This window comes from Bidens hawaiensis, unplaced genomic scaffold, assembly GCF_021521415.1.
Source record: "Bidens hawaiensis isolate Kalapana, Puna unplaced genomic scaffold, B.hawaiensis_p1.1 tig00051294_1, whole genome shotgun sequence".
NCBI classification, from domain to species: Eukaryota; Viridiplantae; Streptophyta; class Magnoliopsida; order Asterales; family Asteraceae; genus Bidens; species Bidens hawaiensis.
Window position 1 is genome coordinate 25327 of NW_027499183.1, and position 19689 is coordinate 45015.

At 37.2% G+C, this 19689-nt stretch overlaps 2 protein-coding genes across 2 annotated transcripts; both read right to left on the reverse strand.

Moving 5' to 3' along the window:
* Positions 1 to 5777: 5777 nt before the first annotated feature.
* On the reverse strand, positions 5778 to 8042 carry LOC143598934 (uncharacterized). The gene is made up of 3 exons (XM_077077018.1): positions 7530 to 8042; positions 6243 to 6439; positions 5778 to 6027 (listed from the first exon to the last, which is right to left on the reverse strand). Exons 1-3 carry the CDS (start codon positions 8040 to 8042, stop codon positions 5778 to 5780), a joined length of 960 nt encoding a protein of 319 aa, XP_076933133.1.
* Positions 8043 to 9266: 1224 nt separating this feature from the next.
* Positions 9267 to 9775, reverse strand: LOC143598935 (uncharacterized). Its single transcript, XM_077077019.1, has 2 exons — positions 9599 to 9775; positions 9267 to 9521 (listed from the first exon to the last, which is right to left on the reverse strand). The coding sequence occupies exons 1-2, from the start codon at positions 9773 to 9775 to the stop codon at positions 9267 to 9269; spliced, it is 432 nt and encodes a 143-aa protein (XP_076933134.1).
* Positions 9776 to 19689: the final 9914 nt, after the last annotated feature.

Below are 19689 nucleotides of genomic sequence, written 5' to 3' on the forward strand. Positions count from 1 at the left end.
ATGTTATTTTGAAGCCTTTCTTCAAACACAGACATGATGAACATGTTTGTTCGTCATTTATAGCCCCGAGACTGAGATTGAAGGCATGCTGAGAACATTCTCGGTTAGCGAGGAGCGTCGATTGGTGTGTACGTCGATTTCGAAATTGGAGCAGTGGCCGTTGTCTTCAAATTTGTGTAGATGCTGTTTTGAAGTCGTTCATAATTCTCATTTAGTTGTTTACTGTAACACTTTTAAAATATTTTGTAATTTAAAGATTAGATCTGTATTGTTTAAATTTTAAATAAAGAAATTATTTTTTATATTGTTAAACACTCTTAAAAAAACACAACAATTATTAATAAAAAACAATTGAACAAGCTACAATCAAATACAACGTCAATAAAATGGGGGTGGTAAACATAAGTCAATAAAATGTGAACATAATACTACAATCAAATACAACGCCATCTATAAAGTTGGTTTGCCATGTGATGACGGTATCTAACACAAGCCTCTTCAACGTCATCTTCTATCAGCAGAGATTTGTTTCTAACAAGGTTTTTCATCATCATGCAAACAAGAACCCCGGCAGTAGAAACATTACCGTTATCCTGAGGAACATCTATCTCAACCAAACCAATAGACATTTCATACTTCATGTGGTAAGTAGACCTGGCCCAATAGTGAGTAGCATCAAGAAACCACGCGAAAAACAAAGTTATCATCTCAATGTAGTACGCAACATAACGTTTTTTTTCATTCCTCTACCTCGTGTGGGTCCAATATTGAGTAATTACCATGGTCCGCAAATCAATACGAACGAGGAGCCAGTCCAATTGTTGAATCCATAATGGGAGATAAACGTAATCAACCTCCCAAAATGGAGGGTATGGTTCTTTTTCACCGGCCATCTCCCTATTGGCTAACGAGTTCGCATCTTTCATATGAACGTAGAAATCAGGAGGCAACAGTGTCCAACGTTGTTCTTCGCTTGGATATTTTAATAGCCTTGACTGTCTAACACGCATCATTCTAAGTGTCCACGCTTCAACATGCTGTACAATTTCGTGATATAAAAATAATACGTAACAATAATACATGGTCTATATAATTTGTTGTAATATAATTTAAATTTAAATAGTCACTCACAAGAGATGACAAACACCCGTTGGACTCGAAACCTAGCAGGGCACCCCAAAAGTTACGATCTAAAGGTTTGGTGATGAAACGAGTACGGCAAAACGGTGCATCCCCGTTGTTATAAAAATCAACGGCATCCTTCGACCAGTTCCTAGACCCTTCAACTTCAACCACAAATATCTTTGTTTGTTGGGGGCGTTCGACAGGATGTACTTCTTCTGGACCTCCCGAATGAGTACATGACGACGTGCCTGAAACGTCTACGATAGACGGCCTCCTTACACGCCTCCAAATTTTGTCCGTGATTTTTGCAGATTTTGGAGTCGGTTGAGAACAGAAAAACCCGTCGTTATTTTTCTCCATATTTTGCGGTTTTTTGGTGTGTTGGATGTAATGGGCATGTTGGTATATATGTTACACAAAAAAGTCGGGGTGCACAAAGTATGTTAACAAACTATACGTCCCTTTAGAAACATACCGTGGGGTTAAACGTACATCAGACAGGCTTTCAGTACTGGAAGATTCCTGACATGTCGGATACCAGTGGACCAAATATACGCAATGTTATGTTCTATACGTAGCGGTTAACTATATTTTATAATTTAATGTAAATCAGCAACTCAACATATAAACATATATGCAACTCGAAAAATTGGTAGTCCCTAAGGAAAATATGTGGCACGTTGATTTCGATGTTCGAGCAGTGGCCGTTGTCATCAAATTTGTGTTGATGCTATTTTGAAGTTGTTAATTCCCATTTACTTGTTTATCATAACACTTTTATTAAATCTTGTAATTTAAATATTTTAAATATTAGATTTAAAAATCATAACACATTACACAAGAACACAAAAATATTTTCTTATCAAACGCAATTCTTTCATACATATTTTAAAAGTGAAGTCACGACAACCATCATCGTCTTCACTGTCATCAACTCTCAGTTATAAAGGTACAGGACCTTATGAACACTCTTAATTTACAACACAATACAAATATTACATTCAAAAAATAGCATTTACACAACATAATATTACATTTATAGATGTTGTTGACATATACGAAAATGTTCTTTTAAAGGAATTCACTCATCTTTATGGCGCTTCTCGGGTGGTTCTTTTAGATGTTCATTGGAACCCGTCTGTAGAAATGCCCAAACTCTTCCCTCCATCTTTTAATGGCGGCCACAGTGCCTGTAAAAGGCGCTGTTGAGATTTATGACGAGGGAAACCTAACATTCCGATCGGGCAACGACAACCCCACCCCTGCGTGTCACTCCAAAATAACATCTACACAACCAACAATAAGTTTTAATAGTAACCGACCCCATGAAACAATGTGAAAGGCGTTATTGAAAACATAAATGAGGGTGTGGTTGAACGAATGGTAATTCGGAGAGGCTTTTGTAGACAAAATTTGGAGGTTGTATACGTCACGTTAGGTACGAAACCTGGCGGTTTAGGACGACAGGTGACTACATGTTGGCAGATTTTATATGTACTTTGTTATCTTAATACGCCGCTTTGAGGACTATACGCGCCTTTGTTTCAAAAAAAAAATCCATTATAAATTAAGCCCGAAACCTCACTAAGCCTCTATCCATCCAACACATAGATAATTATTATGATGACCCCAACTCTAATTTCAATGATTAAGAGGAAAATAAGTGTCAACCGAAAAAGAGAACGTTGGCCTTGTAGATGTTATTTTGGTCTAGTTATTCTTCTTTGGGATAGAAGCTGTCATTAAGATCAACAGTGGGGTGTTGGCATTAAGTTGGAAGAACAACAAGAAAAGAAGAAAAGAGAGAGTGCATTGCCACGACCGCGTAAATGACGTGCCATTAGATTATCAAGGAAAGAAAGTGGCGGGACAAGGCTGCGTAGATGCTATTTTAAACTACAATATTTTTAATATCTTGTTGTACTAGTTTTGTCTATTGTAATCGTTTGTAAATTTTAAGCAACGATTATGATGTTTTTTTATGCCGTTATGATATATAAATTTTTAACAATAGTATTTTCTAATGTAATCGTTTAGAAATTTAAAACAAATGTTTTTGCCGAGCCCGTTCTATTCAATATTGGAGTAAGCGTTAAACGCCGAGTTAATAGCTTACCGCTGCCGGTAACACGCTCCTGCTGCAGCCTTTTCAGACTTTGTCGATATCGAGTTACCCTCATACTTCACGTTAAGGCCTTAACGTGGCGGATAAGGGACTCAGAGACCAACTATATAACAACCGATAATCTATGGCTCAATACCACAATAAATGGTTAGTCCTCAACACCACTCCACCCATTCAACAATATATTACCCTGCAAAATAATAACAATGTAGCCCAAAAATTGCTTCTACGCAGCCACAGAAATTTCGGCGTGAAATAAACGATAAAATTGTGGATGTGTGGATGCTATTTTGGAGTACATTATCATTAATATATAATACGGTCTCGTCGGTTAACTTTACGCCGGGTGTCCAGCAGATATCGGTAGCTGTGTAGATGCTATTTTGGAGTCTTTATTAATATTAATATAAAAGTAGGGGATGAAGATGCCTAGATGGCCCCTTTATAATTCACAAAAGTGCCCCAAAACCCCAAAAAGGAAATCAAATGAGGGTATCTAACATCCAAGGCCAGCTATGAGAGACTGGTGTCTGATATTACCATTACCTGTTGACTAGAAATTTGCAAGCGGATTTCGAAATTTAAGAAATTGTTGTTTGTCTCCGTCATGTGTAGATGCTATTTTGTTACTGCAATGTATATCTCAATGTTTAGTTTGTTTGAAAACTAGTTTGCACCACCTACCCGTTTGCTTCAATTTCATTGTTTTTTTAATTTTTTTTATTCACATAGTGAAACAAACTACTCAAAGTTTGATAATGGGAGTATTCTATAGATTACAGCATCGTTATATATTACGTAAAAGTGGCATCTTCAAACGAGGTCATGCTTATTGGCATTTATTATTGGAATACAATGTATATATATATATATATATCGCATTAACAATGAACGATATCGATAAAAATAGGGTTAAAAATACCCAACAAATATCATATTCGAAATAATATGTTGTCATACATATTTTTAAAGACAGAACTCGACAACCTATATTGTCTCCATTGTCATCAAATCTGAACTACAACTTTAGAAAAATATCTTTCTTTGAAACTTTTTATAGGGGTCAAAAATTTTATTATTATTTCACCCCGCGTTTATGCCTAAACAGGACGGTTAAGACCTACATTATTTTCCACATGCAAACACAGGGTTTCTCTTCAAAGTGAATAGGTGAGTTACAGGCTTTTCAGAGTTTGTAGATTTGCCCCTTACCTAAAAATGGGACGTTAAGTTCTTAATGCACCGGTTACAGATATTTAGGCAATCAATATACGCAAAGGTAAGAGCTTTACGCAGAGGTAAAGGCCGACAATATTGCATGCAAAGGCTTTTACAGGCTTATCACAGTTTCTAGAGATCCACGTTACCATTATACGGTCCTTGAAGATATTACCGTGGTGGTTAACAATTTAAAACCCAAGTTAGGATTGGCAATGGGTCGGGTTTTGGTATTCCCAAACCCATACCCGGTTATGAAAGTCTATCCCAAACCAACCCAACTAATCGGGTATATGTTACCAGGTACTCAAATTTTCATACTCATTCACAAACCAACCCAACTAATTATTTTTTATTATACCTATATGTAATATGATTAGTTTTTATCTCATATAAGAAATATAAAACAAAACTGTATATTCAGATTTTTTAGAAATGTTAAATATTATTAATTATAGACAAAATATCAATTTATAGGTGAAATATAAAAAATTATTGCCAAACAATAATTTTTAATTTTAATTTAAGTACATGTGCCAACCAAACTACTAAAAGGTTCACGAACGAGAATGGTCGACTATCCACTATCACAACCCAAACCAACCCAACCATTTATTAAAAAACTAATTTCTCTCTCTTCAACCTATACAACCCAACCCAATCTAATATTTCACTCACTATCACAACCCAATCCAAACCAATATTTTATTAAAAAAAATATGCTTCATTTTTTTATCAAATTTATATTAAAATGTTAAATATTTTTTATAAATAAAACCATGTTGTTACATTTTTTTTGAAAAGGTTAAAAGTTGTAATTTTCATGGAAAAACCAAGTTGATATAAAAGTTTGGTTGCAAACTTGGGTTGCTAGAACAACCTAGGTTGCAACCGGTTGTGGACAAAAAAGAATTTCCAATTATTTAATTAAAATATTTTTTTGTCATTTTATGTCACCTTGCAACCGGTTGTGATAAATGATCATCATAGTGGATAGTTATAAATGACCTCCGTAGCAACAACATCCATCTTTATTTTCATCAACGCAATAGATTCAACTTAGAGATGATTACACAATAACATTCGTCACGTGGATTAAAAGACAAAAAATCATTATTAATTAAAAATTATAAATTCCTTTTTTTCTCACGGCCACTTCGTTTCTCTATACCCTGTTTGCAAACGGTTGATGATTATTTTAATATAAATACGATACCTAGAAAATCATACAAACATTACAACACATTTAATCGTGCAAAATTTAAGTAACACATTACAGTACATAAAGCATCACAAACCAAGTACAATACTACTTCCAATGACAATCATCGTTTGACCAGTCAGAATCCCACACCGGATCATTTTCATATGGATCATGATAGTAATCTTCCTCCGGCTCACCGGTGTAGTCGAAAGCTGCTTTCAAAACCTCAGGGTCATAATCATCACCTGGATCTATTTCATGCTCCTCATTTGGTCTAAATAATTCATCCGCTTGCACCAAAGAAGCAATCAACTCATCTTCTCCCAATTGACATTCTTTGTTTCCATTTGACTTGCTTCATTGTCAAACTGAACTACATTCACAACATTCTCAATTTGATCCTTATCATTTTCATCATGGCTGCAACATGACTGATAATGTGGAAAGTAAATAGATGAAACATGAAACTCTAAACATTAAACAACAACAACAAAGATTACAGTATCCCATACTATAAATACGATGTTATCAGCTAGTCAATAAACACAAACATAAACAAAGAACAAAAACCAACTAATAGCTAGCAACATCTTCAACCTTATTACTTCTTTGGTTTTCATTCTTGCAAACTCATCTTTCTTGTTCATCATATTCACCATTGCTTGAATTACCTTTTCACAACTAGGGCATGTGGGATCATCGGCCCATTTTAGCCATCCACAATTCCCCTTCTGTAATGGACTTAATATATCAACAAACAAAAACCCCTAATTCGATTAACAGACTAAGAACACTAACAACTAAATTTGACCTAAGCCAAATTAAAGGAATCAGCGTAGATTAACAGACATAAACCCTAATTCGTTAGTAATTAAAGACTTACACAGCACAGGAATCGACGACCGGGTTTGCATCGGTCCTGGATATCCGGTAACATGTGGCGGCTCCACATGGACATCTCACACAAAGGTAATCTGCACGGGAAGGCTTCGAAGATGACCCAGAGGAGTGTTGACTAGACTTGGATTGAGACATCCCTCAAACAGTAGCCGGAAGATGGAATAATACGGGGAAGAGGGGAATCGGTCGGCTAAACAAGAAATATAGACTGAAAGAGGGGGAAACAATATTTGACAGGCTAAAAATAGTGGAACACTAACGCCACGTCAAGGACTATACGTAGGGTTATTGGTACTGCACCGACATGACAGGTCGGAAAATAATGGGATAAAACCGTCACGTATACCTCTTAACGTGGCGGATAGAGATTTTTTTTCCAGTTTACAAAGCCAATACATTTAAAGCATCTGAACAACCTCTCCCCCCCACCCCCACCACCTCATAAACCATATATCACCAAAAACAACATCGTATGACACCTCTCTCCCAAACTCATTCAACAAGTTTCACCAAAACAAATACCAAACGTTTTCAAATAAACTAGGTGTGAATGTTACAAGAAAACGGGTGCGAAGACTACTAATGGTGGACGTGTGGATGCTATTTTGGACAACTGTGTCATCGTGTTCGATTGTTCTTCATATTTAATGATATTCGATTAGTACATAAAATTACATATTTTTATGTTAACTTAATCGCACAGTGCGTATAATATGTGGCTGTGATACATCGATTTAAATATTCAATCAAGCGGTTAAATCAACTGTATCACATTCGACTCGCCAACTTGACATGATTCTAAGGTAGTCGTTTATACGATTTTCATACAAGGCCCTCCAGCCGTAAGCCTCTTCTTTTGCAAATCTCGCCCAAGTAGTAACCGGCAAAGGCACCGGGAAATCCCCTTCAAGGTATATATAGCCAATGAGTATCTGTAACATTAGCAATGGCCAGTACCGGATGACCACGAAACAAATCTGGTCCCTCTCTCATCGGGAAAAAGGTCTGGCTGCTATGCGGCTCCATGAGAATCAGAACGCAATTAAATGCTTGAGCAACGACGTATCCATGGGCGGGTAACTGAAACCAACGGTTGCGGGGCGCATCTTGAACCGTTTCTAAAAATTCTAACCGGCTACGGGTCGTCTCAAAAAACTCCGGGTGCTCCGTATTTAATCTTTCCCTCCACCAATCTGGGTTCCTATCCATCTCGTTCTTCATGGCAACCCTAACCTCCCTCCAACAATTTTGACCCATTCCTAAACCCTCCGCAATTGCCCGAAAACCGCAGTTACCGTCAGGCTTTACGTCTATGATCCTTGAGATGTAAGGGTAACTCCAGCTTGGAAAAAGGCCCTTATACCGATTTACCGCTGCAACATCTTCCGGATAAACAACTAAAGGAAAACCTATGGCAGCTCCAGTCTCCTTTTTCTTAGACGACCGTTTTGAAGGTTTAGGAGGGGGCATCTTAAGCTGTGAATGGGACTGCAACCGCGAACGCTACAAGAATGAGGGGGTCTGGTCAGTGTTCTGTGAGGACGAAGTGGGGTACGAGGAAGGGATATAAGAGCTGTGCCTGGCCGCCTCGACCTTTTTTGTTTGCTGGTTTAGGTTTGGGCGCCCGCGAGGGTCCTCCCGTTTCTCTGGCTCTTTTTTATTTGAGTTGCCGGGAAGAACGGACCAAATCTTCGATAAAAGACTTCTTTTCTGTTTTCGATCTTTACATATCAAAACCGTCTGTTTAAGCTCTTCCATTTCTGCCTCGAAGTCTTCTTCTTCTTCTACCTGCGGGACCACTGGATCGAAGTCAAGCTTCCTCCAGAACGGGTCTATCGATTTTAGTGGAATAGGTACCAAAGTATCAAGGTGACGCTCCACCTCACAAGCACATGGCAACCCCATAGACGTTCGCAACTGGTGTCGGCACGTATGTCCCGACTCGATCATTTTGTCAAGCTTTCTGTACTCCTTTTCTAGTAGTGTAAGAGCCTTGATCGACACTTTATAATGTAGCCTGTAAAAAACCTGAAGGTTATGGTCTCTCTTCAACGTAATCCGAGATTTTTCAAACGTTGCTCTGATTTCAATCTTCTGGGCTTCTATAAGCTCATGGGTATAAGCCGCAAGTGCGTGGAGGGTGTTGTTGGCCCCGTTAAGGTGCCTTTTCAAGTTCGCGTGCTGACTCTCGACTCGGTTTGTTGTACTCTCGCCGAAGTTTAACCGATTGGCCATCCAGCAAGATACAAACTTTTCGTTGTCTCGTGAGAGCCAGCTATCATGGATATACTCCCATACCTCTGAAAACGAAAGAAAACTAAACTTATCAAATGTACTACTAGATTAACACTTATTGTATATTAATAATCAGAACGACTTACTTTCTTTCCCAATTTTGAATAACATTCCTTGCAACTTTAAGCAGTTATATTCGTATTCATCGAACATGGGAGACTCACACAAGACCGTCCATAATAGAGCGAAATCTTTTCTTGCCTCGCTGTCATAGATACCCTTCCACTTTTTCTTTATATTCTCACGTATGTGCCACCGGCACAGGTTTCTGGTAGCATTCGGGAATACTTGTTTACAAGAATTCATCAGGGCCGAGTCTCTGTCGGTGACTATGACGCGTGGCTCATTAGAATCCTCGAGCATACCTTTCAGGTGTTTGAGGGCCTATGTGAAATCCGTCTAGCGTTCCCTAAGTAGCACCGCGTGCGCGATACAGAACGACTTCGACGTCGACGTCACGCCAAGAAACTGAACAAACGGCCACTTGTACATGTTTGTGTTGTAAGTGGTGTCAATCAGCAGCAAATGGGGGAACGCACGCCACATTTTATGCGACGTGTCATGACAAAAGAATACGTCCTCTACGCGGTTTGTGGCAGGGTTCTCCCGTGTGTGATAAACGAACCCGTTATTAATCAGGAAGCTTTCAAATACCTGCAACCGGTTTTATTTGACGTTAATATATATTTTTTGAACATCCATTGCAACAAATCAAATTCAAAAACGTGAACCTGCATTGGGGTATCGCCAACTGTATTTTCTCTTCTCCAGCTCTCTATAAGATTGTGTATGTCCTTGTCAATATCGCAGGCTTCGGGAAACTGTCTTCGTAACAGTGGACCTATTTTTGATGTCTTCAAGCCATCCGCGTGTAACCTCGCAACCATATCAACCATCTCGTCGGTCATTCTCCTTAGATACGCATGACCCTCCTTAAAGACGAACGGGTCGTGGTTGTGCGTCTCGTTTACGACCTCAAGCTTCCAAAAATTACCAACACGGTTGTGTCTTCTTTAGCTTAAACGGATAGCCCTTCTTTATACTGTCTGTACGCCTGATTGTGGCGGTGAGTTTTGGTTCGCCGCCGCGATTGCATCCAAGATCCACGGCTCTTGGCCTAGACCGTTGGACAACAACAACACACCCATGCTCCCGACCTCTTTTCTTCGCCCACTCCTCCAGCTCCTCACGGGAAGAAAATAACTGAAAAATATTAACGTCAAATTTAAAACAAGTTCAAGCCAACTACTAATTACAAAATATTTTTATTAAACAAAACAAATTGGCTCGTACGATATCCGTTTTATATGACACCCTAGCCTCGCGAATGTAATTATCACCAACGTCGTCAGAATTATGTCTGCCGTAATCTTCATCAACATTCTCGTGGGGGGTTTTAAGAATATGGTCTGGTTCTGGTTGTGACCGATGCGCATCACCTACTGGTAATGGGTACGAACGTTGACTACATGAATACGGCTCCTCGGTATTAAAATGGTACGAAGGCTGGGCAACGTAATGCGGGTCATCTGATAAATGGTATGACTGCTGACCGTAATCATGCTCAGGATGTGAAAAGTACGAACTGCTGCTAGGCCCAAATACCAATCCAGTTGATCGTGCACAAAATATTCCTAACAAAATATATTGTTAACAAATCTAATTTCAGAAATTAATGATGACGGGTAACCCAAATAAACATGTGACGATACCTGGTTCAAATTTGGTAATGCCGCCCCCGTCATAATCTACAAACTCCGGCGGCGCAAGATTCAAATCCGGAATACTTGCCTCGTCGTTTGTCCTCGGCGGGCTCGGAAAATAACCGTCAAACATCCAAGACATTTTCTTGAGTTGGGAATTTGGACACTTTGTATGTAATGTAGCAAATAATTTATGTTTTGCATGCTAGCTAATGTATACTTTGTATGTTTAACTTTGTATGTAATGTAGCTATTGTATACCACCACAAGTCTAGGAATCAACCTAAATAATTGATGGTTGTAAACGCAACATTAAGGTCTAAAAGCGGCGTGTTTTAGGACAACGACAGACTTCACCAATCAAATCATCCATCGACGTCGTCAAATCAATCACGTCGAATAAACCGCCACGGTAAGGACTAAACGCAGCGTCTGATGGGATGTGAGGTGTGGTTAGAAGGACCCTATCCTAATTCCTAAACCACTTAAAACCATAGATAACACCACACTCATCTAGCTCAACTCTCTCTTTCTCTCATACACACATTCTCTTCATTCTCTTTGCGCTGTGTGACTCCATCGGGTAGTTGTCAGTGAAGGCAGTGGTGTTACCTAATGAGCACGAGTACCCGATTTCACTTTACCGAAAATACCCCTCTCCCCCTTAAATTAAGGAACTCTCTTAAAAAGATATGAAATATATATTAGTGGGTGACATCAATCAGTTAAAGGTCAAACTTTAAACTGTTTATTATATAAAAAAGATTCCTACGACGACAAATCCGACAAAAATCTTTTATCTTCGGCTTTTTACTTTATGTGGGGGTGGAAAGTTGACATGGTTGCAAACCAACAAAAACATAAATAATCTTACTTTTGCTTCTTATACGGTTAGTGATCCGTTAATAAAGATAAAACTTGTGATACATCAAATGGTTAGCAGGTTTTAAGTTTAAGTCTCTTAGATAAGATGACAAAATTTCAGTGTTAAAACTAAATGGTTAGGAGGTTTTAAGTTTAAGTCTCTAAGATAAGATGGCAAACTTTCACCGTTAAAGCTTAAATTAATTCCTTTATTTACTTTAAATACCACATTTAAATATAGAACTAATGTTTATAGATAACTAAAAACATCATAGGACATTGCAAATGTTTTTGGTCAAGATTTTGATTCGAAACTTCTTATAGTAGTTGGTATATGTATACTCTTTGAAAACACATGTTGATCCGTCTTTTATTAGTTCGTTAGGAGTGTTGAGGACAAAGTCACTACAACGACATATAAATGTAGCTATTGACATTGTTGGTTGGTTAGAGTTGGTGAGGGCTCGGTGCCAGACACTATTGTATTCATGATTACTCGCCGCCTATTAAGAAAAACAATAAGCTAGGTAGCATTCGATTTTGACAGAATTACAAATTTTGTCCTTTAAAAAAAGCCAAATTACGGTTCGTGTCATTTTCTTAGTTTCCTTGCAGGCGGTATCCTTTAAACCAGTGGCGGATCCAGGAATTTTTTTTAGGTGGTTCCCTCTTAATTTATAAGGTGGTTCCTACGCGTCTTCTATATATCCGTACACTATTATTTCGAAACTCGGGTGGTTCCGGGGAACCACCCGTTTGTATGCTGGATCCGCCCCTGCTTTAAACTTTTTTTTCCTACACGTTATGTCCTTTACGCTAACTGGGTTAGAAAAACTCTGTTAAATCCCATCACGTGAGAAGCATGTGAGGGCATATTGGTCTTTTTCTTCTTCTTCATTTTGCAGATCTTAATTAGATTCATCAATTAACAATCTAGGGTTTCACCAATGGATCCCACCATCCCAATTTCATCACCATACCTCCCACTCTTCTTCATCTTCTTAACCATCTACTCCTCCGCCCACTTCCTCCTCTTCCGCCACTGGACCACCACCCTCCGCCCAATCGCCGCCAGCTGCCTCATCTCACTTCTCTCTCTATGTTCTACCACACCATCACCATAACCACTCCTCAAACACCATCACCACCGCCACCATAGCTCCGCCACCAGCCACCGCTCCATCTCCGATTCCCTCTGTCTTCGAGCTGGAAACCCGTTCACGCGTATATTCTCCCTATATAATCTCAACCCCACCTTATTCTTCCCTCATGTACGCTCCAAATAGCTTGTCAATGGGTTGTCAATGGCGGCGCAGACCTAGAATGGTGGATAGGGTTTGTGACATAAACCCTAGATTGTCCCTAACGTTGAGTGAGGTGGGGGTTTGGGACCTATTTGGTAATTACATTGAATGCCATTGTTGTTGGATTGAGGCCTGATGCCTGGTCTTGTCTGATGTCTATCTTTGTATTTCACCCTTCAAGGTATGGGCGATTGTTGTAAACTGTGGTGTATTGTTGTTGATGCTTATTGCTATGTTGACTTTGTCAACGTGTGATTTTGGACATGTGGTTTTATGATGTTGTTGATGGCAGTGCTGCCTGCAACTTTGTTGTTGTACTTTTGGTTGGTTGACAGGGGTTGTTTACGCTTCGGTTCAGATGGTACAACTAACAAAGCGAAAGGTGGGGTTGAGATTATATAGGGAGAATATACGCGTGAACGGGTTTCCAGCTCGAAGACAGAGGGAATCGGAGAAGAAATTGGGATGGTGGGATCCATTGGTGAAACCATAGATTGTTAATTGATGAATCTAATTAAGATCTGCAAAATGAAGAAGAAGAAGAAGAAGAAGAAGAAGAAGAAGAAGAAGTTGCAGGGTAGGCAAAAAGACCAATATGCCCTCACATGCTTCTCACGTGATGGGATTTAACAGAGTTTTTCTAACCCAGTTAGCGTAAAGGACATAACGTGTAGGAAAAAAAAGTTTAAAGGATACCGCCTGCAAGGAAACTAAGAAAAGGACACGAACCGTAATTTGACTTTTTTTAAAGGACAAAATTTGTAATTCTGCCTTCGATTTTGCTCATCATGACACAAATCACAAAAATGCTAGGCACCTCTCAGAGACGGCTAGGAGGGGAGGCAGGGTAGTCGACGGCTATAGGCCCGACACCCCGCTAGGCCCGAAATTTTTAAAAAAAAATAATTTATATATATTTTTATGAAAAAAAATATGTATAATCAATTTTTCAATACAATTACATAATACTAGCTTGGTCTACTGGCAAAGAGATATGAGATCTGACTAAGAGGTTGTGAGTTCTAATCTCATCTGAGATATTTTTAAGTTTATTTTTATACAATTTTTTTTTAAACAACTCGAATCATAACCAAGTAAGCCCATTTAAAATCAAATTGTTTAAACTCAATAAAATGTTCCTTTCAATTAAGGCCCAAAAAAAAATTCGCCTTTGGCCCAAAAAAAATTTCGTCTTTTCGGAGCCGGCCCTGGCACCTCTAGTCGGTTGTCAATGTTTATGACAAACACATTAGGTTATGGCTTAACTGCTACCCATTTACCATATTTAAGAACTTGTAGGCTCATGACAAGCGTGTTTTAGAGGACGTCGAGTTCATTAGGATCACTGAGACATGGCGATGATGATGATGATGGTGGTGGTGGTGGTGAAATGCTTTATTCTGACAATTCTTTAGACAAAGACAAACTTGATATAAATTATAAAGTTTATCATATGCTATGTACACTTTGATTAAACAATTTGATATCAGAAGGTTTGTCATGTATCTATATCTTTCTGGCCATTTATATTATTAAATGTAGGCAACATATAATCTAAGAGACTCCAGGTGATCATAAGACTCCCGGTACTCATGGTTGTGGACTTGTGGTGCACACTGACCGCTACGTGGACAACTTTCACCACCGATCGTGCACTGCTGATAGCGTGTTGTTAGGCATGGATTGGCTGGCTAATATGCATTGCTATTCCTATCCCAACATTATAGCCTAACTAGTACTCCTTGTTTGGACACCTTTAGCTATATCATTAATAATTTTAGTTGTTAGATGGACTTTAAACAAAGGATGACCTACATAATAAATGATATCAGTTATTATTTTTAGAAGATGGATGTGATGGGATCATACAATGTGTTGTGTGTAATAAGAGCAACATGTATCTTAACTCGTGATCGATTGGTTATGTTCGCATGTGACATATGAAATGGTATTAAAACACATGAACAAACCAAAGTATGTTTAGATTACTTGATGCATAAAGTGCAACTCATGATCATCAAAGTTTACTATCTTGGCTCGTGTTATTTATTTATTAAGCATGTGACAAAATGGTATGAGCAAACATGTTTAAATTGTTGTTAATCTTCTTAATTCAGTATGCCATTGTTTTATTTTGAATCATCTAGTGTGAGGTTTATTAAAACGTTATATATTTTGATTTTGTGAATATACTAGTTGGCAGTTACTTTTATGGTTTGATATTGGATTTTGAAAAAATAGATGCATTTGATCGTTGAGTTAGTGCTGTCGTGGGATGACTAGCAAAAGCAGCAAGGCTACTATCACGACATGGGTTAACTTTTTTTTTGAACAGCCAATTTTATTGAAAGCCAAGAACTAGCATGAAACTAGCCAACCAAACACCAAAACTCCCGAGTACACGATTATAAACAAAAAGAAAAGGAACACTAAGTTTCCCAATCTACCCCCACTAAGTTCCCCCTGTTTTTCACCCAAAGAAAACTAAGTCTTTTAATGTCTTCTATAAGTCTACCCATCGAAACCTTTTTTTTATTGAAGAGGGCTTCATTTCGAGCCTTCCAAACACACCAACACGCCGTGAGGATCACCGAATGGATTGCTTTTCTTTTATTTTTCCGTGGTGGTCACCAAGGAGATGTATTTTTAGAAGATCACGAATTTCGAACGCATAAATCGGAGGGATTCCACACCAACTACTAATAAATTGCCATATTTCCGAAGCCACATAACAAGATAGAAGAATGTGTTCAGCCGACTCCCTTTCTCCTTCACAAAGCGGACACCAATTAGTTTCATTAAGAACCTTCCTTTTACAAAGCGCGTCCGAAGTTGCAAATCTACCCATTTCCACCTTCCATCCGAAAAGATTAACCTTTAAAGGAACCAACTTATTCCATTCCATAGTGAATACCGGCTGTTCGATATGGCTTTGGAGTTTAAACGACATGACTTAGTTGTGAAATTACCATCCTCCTCTAATATCCAATACCAAGTATCTTCTGTTTCTGTCAAAATTAACTAGCAATTACTCTCATTAAAATAATAATAATTAAAATATAGAAAATTAAAACAAAAATAAAAAAGTAGTTTAGTGGGGTGATGTGGATTTTATTGATTGGTGCATATAATTAATTCGTAGACCAAAAAGCGAAGAGAGTGTCCATGGCGCTTTTATTGTAATAGCCCAACGTTGTGTGGAGGACGCCATCATTTCCATATTGCATAAGTGACGCCTCCACAACACACGTCCTTGTACAAGAGTTACTTGTATGTATACAATATAGATATACTATATTTGTGTGTTTTCTACTTTGGTTTGAATCATTCTCTTTGATTCGACATATTTATGTTTGTTATATTATTTTATTAACTAATAAACTCAAATGTGATAAAACTCTCATATTGTTAAGGCCAAAAATTATTTTATTTTCATAACCTTTTAGATAGTACATTATGAATTCATCACAATATATATTAATTTGTTTGTTATTATAAAGTTACTTTAACCCAAGTTTATATATCATTCTGTGCATAGAGATTCAAGTACTAACTTTTACTACTCAAACATGGCATCATAACATGTGCATAAAGATTTTTTACATAAGATTCACAATTCTATTCATAATAGTTGAATATGTTATATTATTATAACATGTTTTGATTAGTTAATCAATTAAAAGAACAAGACTTGCTCCCACTACATTAATGAAGTGTGCATTTACTTGAACAATAACTTGGACACGGTGAACCACATTCAAAACATTTCAACTCTCGAAGACAAGCATCCGATCAAGGAACAAATACACAATATAGAGGTATCAAGCGGACGATCGCATCCACTATCCGATGAAGAACTTGCATATGACTAATCGATATTCATGGGCTAGGAGAAGAACCAACAATAAGAAGATGTTTAGGCGAGGACGCCTATGTTGAACTAAGAATTAAAAAAATAATGTATTATATATCGTAATTTCTAAAATTATGTTTTTTTTATCGTATATGTTTTGGGAATTTCTAAAACTACTAATAAATAAATATATATTGTTTTTATTTTTTTTTATATTTATAAAATTTTGTTCTTTATAAAAAGCGGTTGCAAATCGATTTCTATACGAACCGGTCCTGAACCAAACCTAACCGATCCCATAGGTTCCTGTTTCATGCCCCTTCAAACCGGTTAGCCGGTTTCTATCCCAAACCGATTTTTTACTTTGTTTACCAAGAAACGGTTCAGTTCCACCCAAACTGGTTTAGGGTTATAAACCAAAATGTGCACCTTGTAAAATTTGTAGAGTTAGAAGTCGAGCTGACTTATGAATTTTAGTGGACTATTTATTTCGTATAATCTAACTACCTGTATAATTGTCTACCATAAAATCCTATGTGTCGCTCTCAGGTTGTTCCCCCATTCTCTAGAGCCACCAAATTGCTTGATTTCTAAATGGAGGCTTCTCATGCATTAGACCCGAATTCGCGGGTTTGGGTCACACCAAACCCGAATAGTCTTTAAATGGGTTATAACATCTCATTTATTTATGAAACTCTTTCATAATCAAATAATAATTTTTGTGGGTCATGGGTCTCACCAAACCGGATAACTCCTAAACGGGTTATAACATCTCATTTATTTGTGAAATAAGCCCTTAATCATCAAAGAATAATTTTCACGGGTTATGGGTCTTACCATACCCTAATAGCCCTCAAATGGGTTATAAGTTCTCATTTATTGGTAAACATTTTCATCATTAAACCATAATTTAATTTATCTCCTTTACATGTTCTCTGTTGCTGGTCTGTCATCTTCATCGTCGGTTAACTTTCAATACTACCCACCATTGTCAACTACATAAACGTCCTCTTTTTCATTATACAAATATTTGTGTTCATGTTTGTTCATTTAAAAAAATCAACTCGTGTTCGTTTATGTTTGTTCGTTAAAAATTTAAAAAACCTACACATCTCAATTGAAAAAACTCAAACGCTAAAAAATATAATAACAAACAAATATATATGTATTATATTAAAACAAAACTATGTTAAAAAATAAAATAATTCATTAGAAAATAGCAAAACAATTAAAACAAAACTTGAATAAACTCCCGTAACACAGGAGGGTCAAACTAGTAATAAATAAATATCATGTTTTAATGCAAACCCATATCATCCACTAAAAATGGGTGTACCTTGAAAATTAATCATCATTAATTGTTTTTAAGGATATTAAATTTTTAATATTCATTTAAAAACATCCAAACGATTTACAATGCAGTGGCAGGTAAGCGGGTAACAAGCTGAGCCGCAACCCCCTTTGGATAGCAAACTCAATCCTACTAAAAACAACGTTTCGGTTTTTATGGCTCGATAAGTTACAATGCACGACTTTCTGAACTCTGTTTAAAAGGCCCACGACATCCGAAGCTAAGAAACCAAAAGTGTCAAAAGCAAAGGGGATAAACAAGTGTTGATTCTCCAAACAACTTGATTATCATAAAAGCATGTAACGTTTGAGAAGCGTATTTGGGTATAACATTTGTTTTAAATATTTTGAGCGTTTAGGATAAGTATGATATTATGTGATAATATCTAAAAAAATCACAATTATATTTAGCATTTGATATCTAAAGTTGGTTTTTAACATCCATTGGGTTACATTTAGCCACATAAGACTATAAACAGATATATCCGATAACGCGTACCTATGATAAGTATTAGGAAACATATATACATCACCTAGATGACCAAAACAACCAGATCACTACCATCCTAGTCATGTGTCAATGTGCTAGTGGGATACCAAAACATCAATTTGCAACCATTACTTTGTTGCATATGTCCACTTATATTGTCGTTATTTCAATTTCTTTGACCCACTTATAGATTAATAAGCAGCCGGTCCTAATCCGCAGCCTCTTTAAACCTAAGACCATGAATTGGCAAGTTAATCCACAATTTTCAAGCTCGTTGACATCAATTATGATCAATAACTTATGTGGGACACAATTTAGATATAAAATATGTCAAGGATAATTAATTAATTTAGAGTAAACAATGTAGTGGGGTGACGCCCCTACCACCTCACCAACAATTCACCCGCCAAACCATTTTACCATTGTTAAACATGTGTGTCAAAATGGAAGAAGCCCCTTTGCCGGTAACAGGTTAACGCGCGGAGGGGCTAAAGCTTTTTACAACCAATTGTTAGTGTAAATCTTGTATAAGTACGAGGGGTTAACGTCGTATATACAAACCTAGAGGTTTTTTTTGTTAGATTTTCTCCTAGTTCGAATTTAATAAGGAATTGTATGGGTTAAGGATTAGAAGGTTATAAATAAATATTTTTTAATCAAGTTAATCATAACAATTAATAATACGATCGAGATTTAAACTGGAAATATGATTACCTTTTACCAATCAATTTCACCCATTCACATTTTTATTAAGGCAAACTGGGTTTTAATAATCACATTTTTTTGCAGTTGGTCGATAATAATCTCACCACAAAAAATTCTTGCCACAAGTTCCACTTTTCGCCATATTGTTTCTTGTTGGTCCTCGTATTCAAATTGATGTATTAGGGCTATTGTCGAAAGGAAGATACGAGTTGATTGATGTAAAACTTATCTCGAAAAGGTGTTCCAGACATACTGATTTTTATTAATTGAAAGTTTAAACACCCAAATTGAATCACCGTTCTTCGTTTATAGCTCCGTTTTGAGATACGTTTTACATCAATCAACACATATCTTCCTTTCGATCAAAATACCTACAACAAAAATTCGGAATTCAAACTACGTTAATTTTTTTTAACGTTTTTTAAATAGGGGTCCAATGAGAAAAAATAGGGCGAACGTTTGGACAGGTGGCAAGAATTTTTTAAATGGGATTAATATCGGCTAGTTGAGAGAAGTGAGATTATTAAAATTTATTTTTCTTTTTTTTCAAAAT